Source organism: Neopelma chrysocephalum, unplaced genomic scaffold, assembly GCF_003984885.1.
Source record: "Neopelma chrysocephalum unplaced genomic scaffold, ASM398488v2 Primary Assembly neopelma1_65, whole genome shotgun sequence".
NCBI lineage: Eukaryota > Metazoa > Chordata > Aves > Passeriformes > Pipridae > Neopelma > Neopelma chrysocephalum.
Window position 1 is genome coordinate 5,977,951 of NW_020897722.1, and position 21,478 is coordinate 5,999,428.

At 46.4% G+C, this 21,478-nt stretch overlaps 1 protein-coding gene across 1 annotated transcript in view; it reads left to right on the forward strand.

Moving 5' to 3' along the window:
- The window catches only part of ADAP1 (ArfGAP with dual PH domains 1), a 51,058-nt gene continuing 29,580 nt past the window's right edge, over positions 1 to 21,478 (forward strand). The window contains exons 1-4 of the mRNA XM_027683591.1: positions 1 to 209; positions 9,543 to 9,673; positions 11,087 to 11,178; positions 19,943 to 20,025. Coding sequence (XP_027539392.1) covers positions 125 to 209; positions 9,543 to 9,673; positions 11,087 to 11,178; positions 19,943 to 20,025 — 391 coding nt within the window. The 5' untranslated portion in view covers positions 1 to 124. The remainder of the gene's footprint in view (positions 210 to 9,542; positions 9,674 to 11,086; positions 11,179 to 19,942; positions 20,026 to 21,478) is intronic.

Below are 21,478 nucleotides of genomic sequence, written 5' to 3' on the forward strand. Positions count from 1 at the left end.
AGCGTGCGGGGCCGAATGGAGCCGCCCGGGCGCCGCCCGCCTCGCCAGCGCCCCCCGCCCGCACCATGAGGCTGCGGTAGCGCGGCGGAGCGAGCGGAGCCCCGCGGAGCCGCCCGCCGCCCCCATGGCGAAGGAGAGGAGCAGGAAGGCGCTGGTGGAGCTGCTCCAGCGGCCGGGGAACGCGGCGTGCGCCGACTGCGCCGCCCCGGGTAAGGGCAGGGCAGGGCAAGGGGAGGAGAGGCGGGGGGCGCGGGCGGCGGCCGCACCTGCACCTGTCCGCCCCGCACAGCCCCGCACAGCACGGCATAGAACGGCACAGCACCGCGCAGAGGCAGCGACGGCGCGGGGGGCTCTACCCTCTGCGGAAGCGGCGGGGGTTGTGCCCCGCCGAGGGGGTGCCCGACCCCCCTTTCCCACCCCGGGGGGATGCGGCGGGGATGCTCCGCGGCCGGTGCGGGGATGCGCTGCGCTGCCGCGGTCCCCGCGGGCCGGCCCCGGCCGAGGTTTCCCCGGTCCCCCCCGGCCCGGCCCGGCTCCTCGCCCGGCTGTGAGCGCTGATGTCATCCCGGCGGGTCCCCGCGGGCTGCAGCGCGGCCGGGGCCGGTAGCCCGGGCGGCGGGGGCTCTGCCGGGGGTACCCGGTGCTGCGGGGGCGGCGTGTCCTCCGTGTCCCCTCGGCTGCTACTGCCCTGTCAGCGAGCAAACAGAGCGGACAACCAGAGGCATCGCTGCGGCCACCCTGCCGACCAACCTTTGCCCGGCTGCCATCGATGGGTGCCTAAGCTGTGCAGGGAGCGGGGCTGGAATGTCCGTAGTCGTCTTCGTGCGCAGACGGGAGAAAATCTGGGCTCGGAACGTCTTTCTAGCCCTTTGGATGGTGAATTGTTGGGGTCGGGGTGTGATGCTCTTGCTGAGCAGGGTCTGCACGAGGCCGTGGGACCCGCCTTTGAGAACAACCTTAGAAAAATTGCAGAGCAAGTAGCTTTCCTTTAAAAAAAAATCCCCATATAGAAACACCTAAATTTGTATTAGCTTGAGCAGGATGGCTCTGAAGAGGTGTATAGAAAGGATGTCCTTCTCAGCCTATGTCATTCTATAGGTTAAAGAAAACCCAACACTTCAGCTGAATCTTATTTTCCCAGATATTGATTTGCTTAGGATTTCAAGATCTGTTGGATACCACTATCCAGCTCATACCATTACCAATGGTTTTATATCCCTAACCTGCATCTCAGGACACTGCAGTTCACTTTCAGACGTGTTGTGTCCCCCGGTACCCAGCTGGAAAGGACAAAGAACTTTCAGCACAGCGTGAATGGCTTTGCAGCGCCGCGCTGCTCTGTCTGCTCCCACCCATCTGCTGCCTGGTGCTGCTGCCTGACTGTACCAGCCCACCTTTGAGGTGCCTTGCTGAGCACAGCTTGGGCTCACCGAGTAGGCGTCTGCCTAAATTATTCCTTCCTGGAGAAAACTTTACAAACCTGGGTCTTTACAAACCATTCAGGTCTGTGGGATGATTCTCCCGAGCCCTCTGCAAAATGGGAAGTTTCTCAGCACTATCAGGGTGGAGATGAGGCTGCAGGACAGTAAAATAGCTCACGTCAGGGAAAAGGGGTTGGTGGTAAAGGCTCCAAAGGGCTTGTAAAACAACAAAACCATATTTGCTTTTGGTGACGTTTGCATACAGAGATGTCTTAGTGAATCTGAAACTCGGAGAGGAGAATTTGGGCCAGTGGCTTTTGTAACACAAGGTGTGCTATATTAATACCATTCAGCCTCTTCTGAACTCTTGTGGCATTGCTTCCCTGGGACCAGCTCCTTGTTCATCAACCCAATTTCTTTAGTGACTACTTTGATTCAGTTCCTTTGGCAAACAAGAGTTACTCGTGGTGCTGGAGTGTGCTCGTCTGCCTGGGAGTGACAATAAACTTGAGATGCTCTGGGTTACTTAAGATATTATCTCGCATCTGGAGGTGATATAGAAAATATCACCCTGAATTCTGTTATTCATCCTGGGCAGGTGTGGCAGGCCAGGTCCCTCTGGGGATGAGGTAATGCAGATAGGCAGGATGGGGGTTAAGAGAGCCTCCAGAATGGAGTGCAAGTATATTCTTTGCTGAGAAGTGAGATGCACAGAGAGATAAAGGTGAGAGCTGGAACCAGGTGTGCAGCTGACCCTGGAAAAGTACCAAAGCAAGAAAATAAAGTGAGAAGGAAGGAAGTGGGAGGGTGGGGAATGAACAGAAGATAAGGAAAGCAGGGTGGACTTATGCTTTCCCACATGTGAGTATCATCATAAGGCTGATCTGGTACAGCTGAGGGGGAAGCCAAAAGTCAGGATCCCTCTTTTATTATTTCTACTTCTCAGGTGGGTGTGTGCCTTTCCCTGAAATCCTCAGTTAGAACAGAATCCACTTTAAGAGACAGCCATTTAGCTCAGGAATCCTGATAACAAAGAACAGGATGGATCAGAAATATAATTCTCTGTTAGTCACTTTAATTTGTGTATTTGGAAGCCAGCTGGGTTTTCTTTTTCTCTTGGAAATATTTGTTTTAGAAATCAGCCAGCTAGTGAAAGTTTGTTTGTTTCTTTTCCCTTCCCCGCTGTCAAAAAGGGTTATTTTCTTTTGTTACTGTTTTGGCATTTGGGAGAGGCTCAGTAGCCAGAGCCCTGAAGTCACTGCTTGTCCCAGGTGTTCTGTGTCTGTAACAAATCCCTGGGTTTCTGATGCAAAGAAACTCACAGCTTGGCATCGTTGGACTAAGCTGTGACCATGCAAAAATCAAAGCTGAGGATGGAGAGGGAACATGGAGGGAGGCAGTGCTTCTCCTCCTGGGCTGTGTAAATAACTTCATCCCCCACAGGGTCATCGCATCTCCTTGGGGGGATCCAAGCAGAACCTGCTGCTTACCTGGGTCTGGGCCAGAATTTGCCACTTAATCGTGACTGAGGATTATTTAAGTGGCCAAGCCCTGCAAGCAAGGCTGCTGAGTTCAAGATGTGTGTTCCTCTGGTCTGTGTGTTCCTCTGGTCTGCACACAGGATATGAACACTTGCAGCTGGGTGGAATGGGGTATTGAGCGTGATGTTCAGGAAGGTCAGATCTGGGTCTTCCCCAGGACCAGTGTATGTGCCTGGCTGCAAAATCTCTTGTGCGAAAAGCAGAGTTTCCAAAGATTCCTCCCAGGTTTTGAGGACATGTCTCAGATGGGGAGAACAGTCTCACAGTGGCCATGGCAGCTGGGAATGCAGAAGGGATGCTAAAGCAGAATGTGAAAATCAGAGTGGAAAATAACCTGAGAGGTTACATTTTTCACTTGCAGGGGTTTTGTGGGTCTTTTATAAGTTAGGTTTTTATTAATTGTATCTTTACAAAACTTTAAATTGCAACAAAAGATTGTTTTGGATAAAAGATATTTCAGTTCCAAAAATGTCATCTGTCTGTAATGAGTAATGAGATTGCCTTGGTTACATCTTTGGAACTGAATTCTGGGGTAGAAGCCACTGTAATAAAGTCATTAGATGGGGCTTCGGGTCCCCTGTCACTACATACTTCTGTGTCCTGGGTGTCGGTTTGCAGCATGTTTGTTTCGTGGGTTTAAAGCTGTGCTTTCACAGTGAAGACAGCATGGTAAATGCCGTCCTAAGTGCAAACTGAGCAATGTTGCTGAATTGCTGGTGTGTAATGGCTCTCTGTGCATTAGAATAATCTTTTTTTCTTCAAGACTAGTGTGGCAGTTCAACCTTTTTTTTTTCCTAAATGATTCTTTGTCTGAGGCAATCTTTCCTCGCATCATGAGACGGATGGTTATCTCAGGGCATAACAAGACCTTGAGTATTTCTCTCTCTACTCCGTTTTTCTATGACTTAGGCTTGTGTCTCCATGGAGTGAGAATCATTTTACATTGTAGGAGGACAGGGAGGCTCTGAAGACAGAAATGGAAATCCCATCAAAGCAATCCTGCAGTTTAAACCCTCCAGCAGCAGTTTACATGGCTTGTTATCATTTTCATCTTTCTTATTTGGGATGGATTACTGGGACACAGATCCTGGGTAACATCGGCCTCTGTGCCCGAGGCTCAGAGGGGATGAGGGACGGAGGAAGAGCAGAAGGCACATGCTGGAGGGGAGTCTGGTATCCGAGCTTTGTGCTGCAGAGCCGTGCAGATCTGGTGTCTTGGTGTAACAGTTCATATGAAAGCCTGAGGGTGTGTGGGGCATGGCTGAGGTGGTTGTAAACAGCTTTCCTGCAGACCCAGCATCTTCTCAGTTCTAAGACAGGTGAAGCTTTTCCATTCCCTTGATGTCACCAAGTGAGAGTGGTGATTAGAGGGAAACACATGAGTGCTGGGGATTGCTTGATTTGCTCAGGATTAAGAAGGCGCTGAACGGATTTGATCTCAACCCTCTCCCTTCCTCTATCCAACCCAGATCAGGAAAACAACTGAGTCATTGGGTCCTGCCTTGTGTTGCCATCTGCAGTGACTCTCCCCATCCCCTCAGGGGAGTGATGGGGCTCTGCCTCGCAGCTCATTCTCTCTCTTGCCCCCACTACCTCCCACTGCAAAGCTGTTCCGGAGCTTCGCCGCTCTAATGGCGTGAAACAGGCTTTTCATGTTCGAGCTGAAAGTGGAAACTTGTTCCCGCACCTCCATTGTCCTCTCACTTAAGTAGTGATTTTATTTTTTTTTTTTTTAATTTTTTTTTGTTCCCTGGGAGTTTGCCAGCCCTTCTCCCTGGCCATAAGCAGATTGGAGGGGTAAGAAGAAAAAAAAAAGAGTCTCACAGCAGTTTAACTCGATACCACTTTATGCAGGAGAAAGGACTTTTTGGAACAAAGGAGATTTAATGTGATGGTGTTTTCTGTCTGGTCCTGGTGCCTGGGCTGCAGCACAGTCGTGGGCTGAAGACAGTGAGAGGGGGCTGCTGGGACCTGCCAGTTGAATTAAAAGACCTTGGCAAGTTTAGTGCCTTCACTGAAAAATTTTCCTACTTAAAGAGGAGAGTTGGTGGGAGGCTGTTTGGCTTCAGTGTTAATGTCTTTCATTGTTATTTTTCAGTGTGCATGACCGGGGTCTGTTTATTAGCCTCCTAATCTTTCCCCAAAGTAAATAGCTACAGAACTTTAGTGCTGAACACGAGGTTCTCTGACTGGGCCATGTAGGAAATCAGCAGCAGCTGAGCAGCAAAGGCTTTGTGCTTGTGTGGGTCACATCAAAATCCCTGTGATTCTATCCCGTACCGATGATTTACCTTTCTAGTGCAGGGTAAAAAAGGTTTTGCCTACCTGGAGGGGTCCTTCTCTTCCTTTTGATCAGCCTTTATCACCTCAAACAGGAGAGAGATCAGGAAAATCCTTCGAATCTCCATCCCAACCAAAGTCCAGCTCCCATCCAGCTGGGGTGGCTGAGGTGCAGCCAGGCAGCTCATTAAGGGTCAGGCCATCGTTTATGTGCTGGAAAATGTGTTAAGGGCGTGTTGCTGTGCATTCTAACAGATGTTTGCCTTGGTCATCAATATTGTGCTATACCTAGTGATAACTGTAGCTTAAGGCAAAAGGTGGAGCAGGGGCATCCAAGTAAGTTTTGGGACTCGAGTTCTTGCTCTTGTCTTGTGTCTTGTGTCCACTTTGTAGCCTGCTCTACTTCATGGGATTTTTCTTGGATTGATGACATCTAGGGATTTTCAAACTGGAACCTTATGTTTATATTCTGGATACAGGAAATATCGATTATTTCTTAAAAAAATTAAATTCCATTGCCACTGCACTTCCAGTCTTTTTGGTTTGTGTGAATTGTCCTGTGTCTTCCGTTGGTTTTTCTTCCTTAATATTTCTCTGGGTCCAGCCTTTTTTTTTCCCTTTCTTTCTTTTGTTCAGTAACACTGAGTTCAAGCTGCAGAGTTCACTGCTCTCTGTGCTGGGTTTTCCTGGGGCTCATGGAGGCAAAAGGGCTGGGTGGGGAAGTTCATTTTTGAATTTAACTGTGTTGCCCAAGGGTTTTAGTTTTGTTTCAGATGCTTCTCTAATCTCTGGCTGTGCCTTCCCTTTCAGGTGAATGAGGTGGGAAAATACCAGCCCAATGCCCTTCTTCTGAGTTTAGTTTAGCTTTGCTTGTTTGTTTAATTTTTAAAAGGAAGTTGACTCAAGTCTTTATTTTGAAAGTCATTATAATCTGTTTATAAGTGACCAGGAATCTCTAGCACATTGGGTAGTGAAAGCCTTTAAGAGCTGGAATCGGTTGTTCAGGATAAGAGACTTTCTGCACTTAAAACAGTGTATTTGGTTTAATATTCCCCTTGCTCCTGTTCATCTTTATTACTTTTGGCTTGAAATAATGGAATAAAGTAATTTGTGTGGAACTTAGGCATGTTGGAGAGTTTTCATTAGGCTTCACTGGTGTTTGCTTAAAACTCTGGAGGCTTAGGAAAAAAATCATCTTTTTTAAGCAATGCCCGAATGTTCCAGATTATAACATATTGCCATTTCAGTGCACCTTTTTTCTCCATACCCAGACAGAATATCTTAAATAAAATTACTGAACTCTCAGTAATGTCCAGCATGGAGAATGTGTTCCAGCTGTTGAAGTGTCTAACAGCAAGGTGGGCTTCACCCAGCCATGGAGAGCTCAGCTTGCCAGCTGAGCAGCCTGGGGTCACTAGTTCACTAAGATAATGGTGCCACCCCAAAATTCACTTGTTTCGTGTGAAGACACTTGTGAAAATTTATTTGCATGTTTGATAAGATGTCTTATCTCAAAGCAATGGTGCAGTCATTTGAAAGGTGGGAGTCTGTGATAATGCCAAGGTCTAAGATCACTGGTGTTATCCACTGTGTTCCTGATCTGAGAATTATTCACATTGTTTGTGCATATATACCCTGTAATATAATCCAGCTTTTGTTTTCTTAATTAGACAAGGCTTGACATAGTGTAGAGCTGGGGGGAGCATGTTTAAGAGTCTGGTCTGAAGAAGACAGTGTTGATGTGAGGAGATTGCTTTAAAGCCATATTGTGCTTCAAACCTGTTGCTTGAGGTGCTGTTTACTCATGTCAAGGAGAGACAGCTTGGGTGTGAGCTAACTTGGTGTCCACTTCAGCTGGAGTCTCCTCCAGGATCCTTCTCTACCCAAATGTGTCCTCATGAAGGAAGGTGTGATGTCTCCTGGTCCTGTCACACGCAGCAGTGCAGGCAGTGGAGGGGTTACCTCTTCGAGAGGACTTTGGAAGCCTGAGTCCAGGAAGTTGCAGATGACGTGAAGAAATCCACCTGCATGCCCAAGATAAACCTGTTAACATAAAACAGGCATTGGGACTCCCAGTAAAACCTGTTTTATTGGCCAGTACATTCTTTAACACCCGTTTCCCTGGGTCGGGCAATGCTTTGATCAGATTCCATTTCACTGGGAAGGTTTGGAGCACAGTTATCCTGGAGCGGCTGTGCTGAGCACAGAGAGCTGCTGACCATTTAGCTTCCAGCTCCAGACTTTGGTGCAGTGGCTTTGTCATCACTGCTCTGTGGCTGCTTCACCCTCTGGACACTTTCACCATTCCTTGTACCTGATGCTGTGTGTGGAAGTCGGTGACGGATGTTTAAACAAGAGATCCCGGTGCTTTCACCTTGCCCGACTTGCATCATTTGGTCCCCTGGGCTGCCACGAGGCAGCAGTGCTGTACCTTGGACTGTTTGTGAGAGGACTTTTGGCAAGTCTCAGACTTTGATTAGAGCCATGTGTTTGGAGATGGGAAAGGGCAACATGAGGAGTTAGAGCACAGAAACAGAAACATGCATGAGTGTTCAAAACTCTTGGTTCTTGTTGCCTGCCTACAACCCAATAACTGGCCACAACCTTTGTGGTCGGAGTAAGTGAGGGTGCCTGACCTGGGATGGTGTGTGAAGCCGAGTCACCCAGTGCTTGAGGGAGGAGCAGGGTGAGGATGTGAGGATTGGGGCTGGTGGGGCAGAGCACCCTGTGTTCTCACTGGCATGGCTGGATGTGGGCAGCACCTGGCTGCTGCTGAGGTGCCCTTAGATCCACCTGACTGGTTTAATATTTGCCAGGCCTGAGCTGCAGTCATTGGGGCCTGGCATGAGGATAGGAGACCATGTGAAACAGAAAAAAGACACCTTTATTTGTAGTCTGCTGGTGCCAGCCCTGGGAGCCCAGGGAGCTGCGACTGATGGGACTTGTAACAGCTTGGGAATTTGCTCCCCTCTCCTGGGTGGGGCACTCAGCCATGACTGATGAGGCTGCTCGTTTAGCTCTGGGGTTTATATTTGAGCAGAGCCACCTCTGGAGAACTGAATTGGTCTTCCCTAGGGTGTGCTGGGGGAGGCTGGTGGCCGTCCCTGCGGGCAGGGCTGGTGGCAGCCCTCGGTACCTCGTCAGAGGAGCTCTGCTGCCCCATGCCAGCCTGCACCGACACAGCCCGGGCATTAAACATGTATGGAGAGGAGAGAGCACATTCCCTCGCCTTTTATAAATAATTGCTGCGCTGTGAGGAGCGAGTGTTTAATGTGATCACTGCGGGGAATAAACAGATGATGAGGGTTTGTGAGAAGGGAAGACCTGCCCTTGCCCCTCGGCAACCCGATGTGATGGGGCGGCCGAGGGACTCCCGCCCCTGCAGGTTTGGGAAGGAGGGCGCCAGGGGACGTCCGTCGGGAGGATTTAGTGGCTGACTTGGTGACTTGCAATGAAGCTCTTTCTGCTGGGGCGCAGCTGGACTCGCAGGCGCTGACATTTGCCAGTGGGAGTTCAAACAAAGATCCCTGTATTGGCTTTATTGGCGAGGCAGCGCCACGGACACTGGTGGATGTGTCCTGCCCCCGGCCCCTGCCCTGCTCCGGTTCCTCTCTGTCTTCCTGCTTCAGGCGGTGCCTCTCCCGAGGAGGAATTTGGAGGGGACTCGTGTTTAAAGTGCTTTGTGTGAGATGTCAGCTCGGGGCTGTAAACAGCGTGTGGTTTTGCTCAGAGAAAGTACAGAGCTGCCACTGGCAGCCTTTTTCCATTAAGGAAGGGGCTGGAAACCTCCTGGCTGGCGGGCTGGGCTGCTGGGAGCTGCAGCTGTGGGAGGAAAGTCTCTCTGTGGAGCGCATATAATAAATAAATGATAATAAATAAATAAAAATAAGGCAAGGGAGCAGCATAGTGGTTTCCCTGAGCTGTTTGTTTTAATTTTCTGGGGTTTATGTTTTTGTTCTATGCAGTTTTTGGGTGGGATTTGCTGATGAAAGATGGATATTCCCCTCTTCGCGTGAGCATGGAGTGAGTTTGGGAGGTCTTGGGCACATGTAGTTGTCTGTATATTGGGGATTTGTGAATAACATCTGCACTGGAGATTGCAAATCTGTTAGTTGTTAGTTTAATTTATTACTATTAATATAAACAAGCACATATCCTATTTTGCTTGTATATTTATTTGATGCCTTTAGAATCAGGGAACTTGGACCTGGTGACTCCTGAACTCCCCTGCCACGCCCTGTTCTGCCCTGAATCCAAAAGATCAGTCAAGTGCAATTCTCTCTTTCCTTCTTGCTTTCAGACCCAGACTGGGCATCCCACAGCCTAGGGATCTTCATCTGTCTGAATTGTTCAGGAATCCATCGCAATATTCCCCAGGTCAGCAAAGTGAAGTCAGTCCGCTTGGATGACTGGGATGATGCTCAAGTGGAGGTACGTGCACCCGAGGCTGGCAGTACCAGTGAGTTTGGGTTCTTCCCTTTAGAGTCCTTTCTAAAGACGCCACAACAAATGTGATTTCAGAAAACACGTCTGGATAATTCCCGAATGTGGGAATGAGGTCCGTGATGCTGATTGAGATAGAATAGACATTTTGCGAAGAATTTGTGAGGGTTTCCCCTACCCGTATAAAAACGTCAGTGAAATAGAGTGTGTAGAGATTACTAATTTTTAATGAGTTGTCTTCTGTTTCTTGCATTATCTCTAGTCTAGACTAGACCTCTAGCCTACCACCCCTGCCCAGCTCAGCTATTTCTGGCTTCGTTCCCCTTAATGTTGAAGATTCTTAAACTCACATCTTGAAAAACCAAACCTTCACAGTATAAATTATCTATACCACACACCTGCCTAGATTTGGGTGATGCTGCTAAGGGCAGGCCTACCCAGGAAACCTTTCTGCTTTGACTATTGGTGTCTTTAAAAGCATGAAGAACACTACCAGTCATTGATCTCTATCTTCTATGTGTAGAGTTGAGGTTTTTCTGAAAGCTGCACCTCATGGAGTCACGTCTTTCCTGATAAAAATAGACCTTAATGCTGCAGGGGTTTTTAATTCCCTGATTTTTTGGGGGGGAGTAGATTGAATATGTAAATGTGAGAAACTCAAAACCATTACAATAATGAAAAAAAAGCTTAGCTGCTTGTTATGTTTGTATGCTTGGCATTTGACACAAAACAAAATGTATTTAGCATGACTGCCTGGAAAAGAATGGGGTTTTTACACTTGTAAAGTGACTTTCATTAAATAAAATATATGAATAAGAAAATAAGAACTCTTTGCAGACTTCTCAACTATCCATTTGTATACAGGATCAGAAGTAGAAGAGGGCTGTCAGGGCAGATAGAAATATATTTATTTATTCATTGGAAAGGAGGGCTGTCAGTGCAGATAGAATATTTATTTATTTATTTATCACTTTAAACTCCTTTCTGGCATGACTTTGCAAAAATAAAATTGTCCTTTTGGCACAAGTGATGTGATCTCAAGCAAAGGATGCGTTGTCAGAGCCATCTCATGCCCATGCCAGTGAGGAAGTGCCACTGCATCCTGCCTTCTGCTCCTGTGGGGACTGGTTGGTCACATGTAGGTGTGACTGTGACAAGGACCTGTCCTGAGCATCATATTAAACTGTAGGATCCCTGGCAATAATGGTCAGTATTAACTTCTGAGCCCTGGTTTGCAGGAACAATCTTTACAGCATCTCTCCTGTGCACAGTCCTGGGGAAACCTCTCGAAGTGAACAGATGCCCCATCCCAATCAGTTTATTACTCTGTAAAAGCAAAAGAGGATAAAGGAAAATGCTCTTAACATTTTATAATTATTGCTGTCTTTTCTCTTTTAACAGTTTATGGCCTCGAATGGAAACAATGTAGCAAAAGCAAAATATGAATCTAAAATGCCACCGTTTTATTATAAGCCAACGTTTCTTGACTGTCAGTAAGTAAATACCTCTGCTGGTAAACAGCATTTATTTGTTTGTGCAGCTGCAGCCTCTGTAATACTTTAGTTTTAGCATAATACTTTTCTTTTTTTTTAGCCACAAAGGAGGTTTCATTTATAAAAGGCCCGGAAAATGTTTTTTTCTTCTGCACACATATGGTAGAGTTTATACTACGTGTGGGATCTTATTAAATGAGTACAGTTGAGATGATGCAGGGAAGTCAGTCGTTTGTCTGTTCCCCAGGCTCTTCCAAGTTTCTACAAAAACGCCGATTTCTACCCATTGATTTCCTCTGGTTTTTTCAAATCCCCCTCCTGCATCAAAACAGAGTTTGCTGATCTGCTGTGTGAGATGCTGGGTTACCTGTAATGCAAAAATGCTGGGGTTTTATGCCAAGGGGGTGGATTTTCTTTTTTTTTTGAACTAAATGACAAATAATCCCTGTGAGGACAGGTAAAACTTATTGTCTCCCCTACAGTGTAGAGTAAACCTACCTAGTCAGCTGGGGTGGACTTTGTAGACCAAGAAGCTGAGCAGCTAGAATGTGCTGTACCACCCAGGGCACAAGAAGATGAACTAAAATTGATTTTCAGGGTCCTGCCAAGTACCAAGGTGGTTTTGTATCTTTGTGTGAGTGGTACTGCCTGGCCTGGCAATAAAAAACCCATCCATTTATGCAATGTTCTGAGCTCCAGAATCCCAGCAGTTGAGCTGTGCCATTTTGAGACTTGTATGTGCTTGTGACATTAGGGTTGGACAAGCAAGATTTTTTTCCACCTTGTTGTCATTGGTAGGAGAAACACAATTCTAGGGGATTTTATTTGTTTACTCCTGAGTTTCAGTTAAGTTCAGTTAGGTGCTGTCTATGGGATATTGAGGTTGTTCAGGAGCAGAGTCCTGGTTCTTTTCCCTGCTGCATCCCTGCCTGAGGGTGTGCAGACCTTGTGCTGGAAGAGCCTGGCTGGAAGTGGGGCAGTTCCCTCTCCAGCTTGGGGCATCCTGAGGTCTGGGTGCAAATCGCACCCTACTCTCCTCACACAGGTCAGGCTGAGAGACAGAGAAAGCTGGTCCTGCACTCAGGCAGCTTGGAGACCATAAGCATTTTCATTCCATGCTGTCCGGCTGGCAGCAGTGTCTGTGGCTGGTTCTGTGCTCGGTTGGTTTGGCTCCCTTGGATGATGCAGCTCAGCCTTTGCCGCTGTGATATTTTCCTCTCTCCATCCTGCGGTGCGGTTGCACTCTGGGGAGCTTTGCCAAGTGGTGGCTGAGCTCCAGCCACAGCCCTGCCAGAGCTGTCTGGGATCACACAGGGACCGTGCTGGGGTGGCTGTTCCATGCAAAGCCCTTCCTGATGCCCGATGGAGTGACACACTGCTGGGCTGGTAACCTGTGAGAAACAGGAGCAGGAGAATTAAAGGATTTTTGTTGCTGTTGTTTCTTTGGCAGGATGAGGAAAGGGCAGTCTTGCTGCAAGCAGCTGGAAGACTAATTTTTGGCCCTTTTCTGGTCCCAACTTATGCCTCTTCTGCACTGGGACAATTAGCAGCCTTGCATGGCCTGACTTCTGAACTCAGCCTGGAGCTCTGCTCATGAAGGTGTTCTCCAGACCAGCGCTGCTGAGTCTCTGCCATAGCAGCAGGGTGCACTGGGAGGGATGTGACCTCTCCCAGTAGCAGATCTCCTGACGCTGCTGCAGTATCAGCAGCTGTGGGCACTTTACACGTTGGGGGTGTCTCAAGGATGGTGTGCCAGGCTGTATTTTTCTTTCCCTAGTTAGAGGCTCTCTGTGCCTTTGCACAGATGCATGCTAAACAAGTGCAGGGGAGTGCTGCTTTTTACAGGAATATATATTTAGCTGTTTCCCCGCCTCGCTGCAGTCCAGTCACTGCAATAGCATGAGCTGTTCCCAGCTCCCAGCCCGGGGTGGCATCGCCATGGATGACACCTCCATCCAGTGCTGGCACCAAGCCCTTGTGTCCCAACCCACGTTCTGCAGCATCAAGAGGTTTGGATGCTTCTAATTCCCACAACAGCATGTGCTGCTGGGCAGCTGCAGTGGCTGGGCAGGCTCTGGGAGCTGCCCTCAGCACAGCAGGATGCTGATGTATGAGCCATAACAAGGACAGGCTGTTGGTTCGTTTGAAGCTTCTTAATTTAATAATGCTCCTTCTGGAATTCCTCTGCTTTGGTCACATGAAGAATTGTGAAGTTCAGAGCAAGAGGGAAGAAGTGCTGCAGCACCAGCTTGTCCTTTTTTCTTCTACCCTACAATGTTGTATTTGACTCCTTGAGAAGTCCATGGTGTTTGCCTGCTGCAATTGGTGCCTATATCCTTCAGAAACCCCATTGTGGCTTCCTGGTCCTGTATGACACGTGGCAAAGGTTAGAGAAATTGCAGGGTGCTCTGGAATTGCCCAGGGAAAATTTACCAGCCTAAAAAAAAAAAAAAATCCCCTTCTGTCCTTTTCTCTCACCTTCTGATTGCTACACCTCAACCTGTGCCTTGGAAGCAATGAACAGAGCCCACTTCTGTACCTCTGGGGAGTCCCTGAGGGTGAAGTGCACCCCAGACTCTGGGGTGTTCCTACACCACAGCAGTGTTGGCCCCAAGAGCCTTGGGTGAGAAACTTAAACCACAAAAACCCTCTTTGGATGGTCACCAGTGTCATGGCCCAGCTTTGTACACCACAGCAGCAGACCAAGAGCTGTAAAACAGCCTTTCCTGGGGCAGACACATTGCAAGCACATGGTCAAGTTTTGAGTCACCAGTGAGTAACAGCATCACTCTTGAGCGAAAACAAAGGAAAAAAGCTTTGTTCAGTCTTTTGCTGGCTGAAAACTCAAAGAAGGAAGTGGACATGATCTCTTATTGGGCTTTTGCACAACTGGAAGTACATCCATGTCCCTGCCTAATACTTACTGTTATTTTCTGTTGCCTTTTTGTTTGATTTGGGAATGCAGATCATCATCCTGCAGAACTGGGTATGAGCTGCAGTGCACTGTTCTGCTCTGCTCCTCTCTCTGTGCTTAGATAAGTGGGAGCTACATCTGCTCCTCATGCAGAACACTTCAGTGTACTGACTGCCAGCACATTTGAGCACCTTGGTAGGAAAAATGGGGCAGACTGCAATGGCATGAGTTGTACTGAGTGGTTGTCTTATCTGGAACGAGCTGAGATATCAGTCAGAGGATGTATCCTGGTGAGGATCACATCTTGGAAGAGTCACCCATGTAGTCATCTAAAGAAAAACAGTTATTAGCTGAAGTGCCTTATTGTATTGATTGAAGTGTGCAGGGAGAAAATTGCCTGGTAAATCTCTGGATTTTTTTCTTTGTCATTTGAAGTTTGGTTCATTTGGTAGAGGACACCTCAGTCTGGTGTCTGAAGGTCAGTGTGGCCCCCTCCTCTTCTATGAACGGGGCATAAGGATAGTCAGAGATGCAAACCAGATTTTCTCTTCCTCTGTCACCTCCTTTTCCTGGTCCTTTATACATAATAAACTTCATTGCCTAATGTCCAGAGGGGTAAAACTGAGTTTTGCTCAGGCTCCTACTTATTAATGAGGGTCTTCAGATTTTACATCCATGGCTTTCAAAAGTACCTGATTTCTTGGGTGTAAATTTGAGGTGCTGCTGTGTGGCCTGTCCAAATGGCTGGTGATCAATTCCAAAGTGGTAGAACCTCCTGTGGTGGCTCAAACTGGGCACTCAGCCTCGGGAATTCTTTGTCTGAGCATTGTCCTGCAGTCAGCTGAGTGCTCAGAGCTGCCCACTCCTTCAGTCCTGACCGGCCACAGGGTTTTTTCCTTGTTGTTCATTTTCTCTTTGCTGTTAGCTCCTAAGCCTGTTAAATCATATAGATTCCTTTAATTTCCAAAGGAAATTGCTACAAAGTTAAGGTAGTACCGACACAGGCTGTTTCCTACATGTTTTTAATTGGTGTTTAACTGTTCTGAAAAGTAGCATCAGGGTGAACTGGACCGTGCGTGTAAAACAACCAAACAGAAAAGGAACCAGTTAGCGTTTTAATTGAGGATGTTGTGATTTTGCATACTCAAATTCAGCTTTAACTTCTCCAAATACATAATGCAAGGGTTTTATGCCTTGTTAGCCAAAACTGCTAACAAGTTCTGCTCTCCTCTGGAAGCTTGCTGTTGGGCACTGCTCTTGGTTGGGGGATGGCACATCACTCCCTGGGGCTCTGCAAGCTGAGGTGATGCACAGAGCACCTGGAAGAAGCCCCCCAGCTGCCTCATGCCTCACAAAGCCATTTAAAAGCAAGTTCTCACAGCAAGGACTTACTAGATAGAAAAAGAGTGTGAAGCTAGACAGGCTTTTAGTCTGTGCTGCCGTGGCTCTCCTTGCAGTCTGAGCAAAAAATTTGGACTCGGGCTTAAAATTTCATTAAAGCAGTTGTTTGACAGAAAATTGGCATGGCTGCATCCACCAAGCTGCCTGTGGAAAGCAGATTGTTTTTTGCTGGAAAAACCTCTGACAAATTCCAGAAGCTACAAATTTGGCTTTTGGAAATGGCGTTCCTGGATGACATTCATTTCTTTTGTCTTTCTTGGACTTGATGGTGCCTCACAAGGATGCAATTAGAAAGAGGTGGTGTATGGTGTTTGATGTCTTTTGGGCCACTTTCACCTCTGGCTGAGGTTTCTAGTCTGTCATAAGTCTCCAAAAAGCCACAGCAGCTATGCTGCCTGTGTGGTGTGTGTTCTGTAGTGCATCAGCCAGGCCAACTGAGAGTCTTGGGAAATAATAAATTGGAGACTCAGAATTTGGCTGCCCAGAGCTCCTCCACAGAGCACACTGAAGCCACGCAGCCACAGTTTGATAATTAACTGCTTGAGAAGCTTTTCCTGTGGTGCTTTTTGCTGTGAGTGAAAGGCTTTGAGTAGGTGGGACCAAGATGAAGCTGCTCCAGTGGCTTGTTCTGGAACCTTCCTTGCTGGCCCCTGGGTAGAGAGCCCTTGTTTTCATGTGGGTGGTCAGGCAAGCAAACAAGTGCCTACAGTGAGATTTGGAGCTCTTGGTGTTGGCGGTGCTTTGTTGGCCTCTGGACCTACTGCCTCCTCAGTGAAGCCCAATCCCATTCCACCTGGAGGAGCGAATTTTCCCTTATTCTGTTGGAAATGTGGATTTCCTTAGTGATTTGTGTTGTTGGTGGGGGTTTTTTTCTTTGCTCCCAGGTTTTTATCTTGATGATTAGCAGGACTTTTCTGTTCTAATTGCCAAAAAATGACATGTTCCCTGTAACCAGCAGCCTGACAGACTTTAGGTGGGCTGTTAAATCTTTTGGAGTCAATCCCAAGAGCTGCGCATCTCTGCAGTTTAGGAATGATGTGACAAACACAAATGGCATATTTGCTTATTTGCTACATTATCCTATAACCAGAAATGCAGTAAAATACTGGGAGGCTGTTACTACAGTCCTTTCTGTTCACAGAACTCCTTTTGGAATCAAAGATGGATTTGGATGGAGGGTCCTGTATTCGGCATGTGATGTCTGCTCTGGGTTATTTACACACATATTCACATCTCAAAAAGTACATTTCCACTAAAACATAGCAACAGATATTTTAAAAAGACCCTGAAGGCATACTTAAAATGACATTAAGATCAGGTCTGCAGTCCACTGAAACAGTGACTGTTTTCATACAATCCCTGTATTGTTTGAGGGTCTTCTCGATGGTCCCTGCCCTCCAATTGCTCTCAAATCCTGTAGATATCAGGACAAATTCCTGCTTCTGTTTGGATTCATCAAAGCTGTGCTAGTGAAGCTGGGGTTTAACCTCAGGATCATAAGCAACTTTTTATGGCAGCATTGCATCTAGTCCATGAGAGTGAGCGTGGTCAAGGCTGTGCTCAGCTTCTCTGTTGCAGTGAAGGGAGCTGGTGGACTCCACACCGTCCTAGTTGGGGTTTTGTTTTGGTTTCTTTTGCTGGAGTTGTTCTGCTTTCTATAAATAACCACTGGAGCAGAAGCTGCAGCTACTGGCCCTGCACTGAGTTGTCCTAACTGTGGGCTGCTCTTGGTGTTTCTTGGGTTTTGGGAAATTATTGCTAAAGAGCTTGGGCTTGTGTCGATCAGGAAAGGGGAAGGGTGTGTGAACTGTCAGAAAGCACTTTCTGCGCGCTGGGAAAGTGGCGCGGCCGTGAGAGTTGCCATTGGGGCCACTTGTGTTCAGGGCCAGATGCTGGGAGAGGTTATCAAGAGCGTTTTGCAGCTTCTGAGAATGCCCCATGTGTGCTGTCTTGCACAAAAGCTCTGGAGACGTTGAACCACCACTGTTGGCAGCGCTGTGGGAAGTCAGTCCCTGCAGAGCAGTGTTCCCCAAGGCGTGAGCCCGGCAGGGTGTGTGTGTTGTAAGATCTGCATCATACAGCAGGAGTGTTTTCCCACTGCCGCACATGAATCTTAATTTATACTGTATTTAAACATCCGTGCTGGAAGGCTGACTCTCAGAGACTCGGAGCAGCTGCAGCTCCTGCTGAATCCACTGACGTCAACGGGAGCCGAGGGTGGTGTGAATTTTCATCCCCCTAGCTCAGTCTCTAATCATCCTGTTGAAAAGGTCCAAGTTTGGATTCGGTGATAACAAGCTGTCCACAGCAGCTGGGCTGGAAAAATTGCAAGAAGGGTAGCAAATTTAAGTATTTGTGTTGATTTTATGATTAAATTTTGGTAGCTTTGCTGATGAGTTGCAACTGTATGGAAACAGGAATTTTGGTGCCAACTTTTGAGTCATCAGCCACCTATGTTTGCAGGCTACCATATTGTGGAAATCAGATCCAGAAGGGGCATCCTGCTTGACTCAGAATAGCCCCCTTGGATGCTGGATGGGGTTTGAGCAACCCCATGGCAGGGGGGTTGGAGGTAGATGACCTTTAAGGTCCCTTCCAAAACAAACCATTCTAGGATTCTACAAAGCTTACCTGCACCTCCTGAGATGAACTGAAAATGGGTTGTACTCAAAACCAGAGCACAGCACAGGGTGGCAACAGAAAGGAGATGGGTCTTCATCTTCAGAGCTCACTGTTAAACTTGCAGATGTGTGTGTAACAACTAAAGAGCAGTAATGAAAACAGAAACAGAAAGGGGAAAGGCAGAGTTGGTGCATTATTTCTATTAGAGCAGAGGCTCACAGTTGGGATTTGGGTGCAGGGAAGTGATGATGCTCCTTGAGCCTTGGGGTAGAAGGCTGGTGCCCCAACCAAGGAGATGACACAGTGGGTGGAACAAAGTCTATGTAATTATTTCCTCCTTTATTGCCAAGAAACCAATCACAGCCACAGTTCTCACTGGATAGTGCCTTGAAGATTTGTTGAATGCAGTTGCTGTACCTGCAGGTGAATTTTCATAAGCACTGTTGGTATGTTTATCTTCTTTGAGCATTTCTGGGATGTGTCTGCTGAAAGATACCATTGAGTTTGCATCAGCAAAAAAGAAAAGGTGATTAAACATATGAACAGTTTTCATTGGCAGAGAAGTTGATGTGTTGAAGTGCAATGGTTTTATAGAACACACTCAATGATGGGGGATCATTTACTGCCTACTGGTGTAGGCTGCTCTGAAATGTCTGCTGTGAAGCTGGGCTAACACATGCCTTTATTTCTGTGTGTGATTCCTGCCTGCTTGGGCTATTTAGGGTTCTAGGGCAATTAAACCATTTTTAACTGCACTTAGTTCTTGAAGGAGTTTCTAGCATATTCTAGATCAAAACTACTTAATTTGTTCCAGCATTCATACTAAAATAAAATAGCATAAAATGTATTTATAATCTTTGGAGTATTTTTAAGTTTTTGGAAGTTAAGGTCTTGGTGTGTATAATCATTGGTATCATTTCAACATTAAAAATAAAGGACTTTTTAATCATCATGTCTCCTGCTCTGCATTATGAATTGCTTTCTTAGACTTATCACTATAGGCTATGAATTTGGAAGAGCTTGGCCAGGTGGGTTCTCACCAACTTCCAGTGTTTGGATCCTGTGTTCCAGCCTTTACATCTTTACCCATCCATTTTCTCCTGGTCCTTTTTGAGGGTTTTTCACTTTTCACACACCCCTGTTCCTTCCAAGAGGTTGGCCAGGGCCTGGGATATGACTATTCTGTATCGTTCCTGGTTTGGAAAGTGTGTAACACCCTGCAGCAAGCTCCATATTCACCAAGTCAGCAGGTGTCACCCGTCCCTGGGCTGGGCATCTCCTGGTCATTACAAGTGTAATTTTAACCTGACACATCACAATTTCTTGGAATAGCTGTCCATGCATGACAAGGAGAAGTTCTCTCTGCATCTTTGACTGCCAAAAGACCATCACATACATGCATCACACCAGGCATCCCCAATTTCTGCTTCTGTATTGATGGCTTCAGGGCAATAATCCCTCTTTTGTCTGTAGTTTTTTGTTTGTTTGTTTTCATTTACTGATCCTGTTGTGGTCTGAGGAAATTAGGTTTAAAATAGTTCATATACTGAGGGAGTTTTTTCTACAGTCTGATTGGGTGGGTGAGAGTGGACTATTCTGCTAAATCTGTCCATTTTATTAAATAAGTTTCCAATAAAATTGGGTATACAATTAAATGAATAATTATTGTCCAACTGTAAGAAGAAACCCTTGACTCCAGGCTGTACAATGCAATTTTTAGACGACTTCTAAATCACACTTGTATTTTCATTGAAGAATAATGGTTCTGGATTCTTCCTTAGTGTATCTTGGACCATGTTTCCTTTTCTCTATATTTTTCTTTTCCAGACTGCTGCGGGAACAGTGGATCAGAGCCAAATATGAACGAAAAGAATTCATTCACAGCGAGAAGCAGGAGCCTTACTCTGCAGGTAGTGAAAGACACTTTTGACAGATAAGATTTTTGATGTCCAGCACCTTCCATTTTCTTTGTCTCTGTTTATATGTTCTTTATATTGATTATTGCTCGTATGTCATTAAGTAGGAGGAGTAAGTGTGGGTTTTTTGCAAAAGATCCCTCCTGGTATTCCCTGTATTTGATTTGGAATATTGGGAATTTCAATACCTGACGGAAATGAATCAGAATCTTTCTGTTGGCTTTCAAGGGCTGTTCACCAACAGCAGGTCAGACAAAGTGCCAGTGGGTTCCTTGCTGGGGGGTTGGTGGAGCAGTGGGTTGGATGATTTCCTTGCAGAAGGGCAGGATTTGAAGAGGAGACCCAGGGCTCAACCGTGTTTGTTGTGTGGCTGCACCAGCATCAGGACCACATGAAAGTGCTTGAAACTAGCTGGGTATTTCTGTGCTATATGTAAGTGGCATTTAATTTACTCTGCATAATAAGTAGTTGACACCAGCTATGTGCTTGGATGACTCTGGGATAATTTTATTAGCAAAGACCGTGCTACAGATTAAAGGTTAAAATATTATTGTCATGATGCTTTTCAAGACTAATAATATGCAGGTAGCTCCAGCATTTTGCTGATATGAAAACCACAATTAAAGTCTTATCTCGTATATTCTCAATTTATGTTTAGAGCATTTCTGCTCTGCTATTTTGTATACGTGAGGCACACACATAGTGTGTGGGGAGTATCCATATTCATATAGAGAATGTTATGCAGATCTTTATTTTAGATTTCTCAAAACAGTTTGCTGGAGTTGGACATGTTCTGTTAACAATAAAAATAAATAGTTTGATTTCTTAGATAATTTTGGAATGTATCTGCCAATGTGTGTATAATGTTCACCCAGGAATAATGTTTCTAATTTCTACCCTGCAACTTCTAGATACAAAAGCTCAGATTCAACCAGGTGCTTGAGGCAAATGCATAATTTTAAGCACGTGATTAGTCCTTTCAACTCCAAGAAGAGCGTGTACCTGGTTAAAGTGAAGTAGGTGCTTCAGTGCTGTGTGGGAAGAAGGGCAGTGTGTTCTGAGCATTCTGAAAGATATTATAAGAAGAGTTCAAAGGGGAGTTTATTTTAGCAGTGTATTTTCTAGGTGTTCTTCAGTAATGTGGCTGCATAATGTTTAACTGCATGGTGAAGTGACAGAGTTTTCTCCCCTCTCTTTGAAGTTCAAAAGCCATTAAATACAGCATAGAAGAGAAGGGGGTAAGCCATTTTCAGTGAGCAGTGCTCTTGTGAGGAGGAGGGGAAGGGAAACAGGCTCGTGGGCATTGTGTAGGTTGTGTTTGAGTGATTTTAGGTTGTATCTTGTCTTTGAGAATTGCACCATTGCTAAAATCCAGCATAGGAGTTGCACAAATGACCTGTGCATCTGGGATGTCATTCATTGATTCTTCTGGACAGTAAATTCCAAG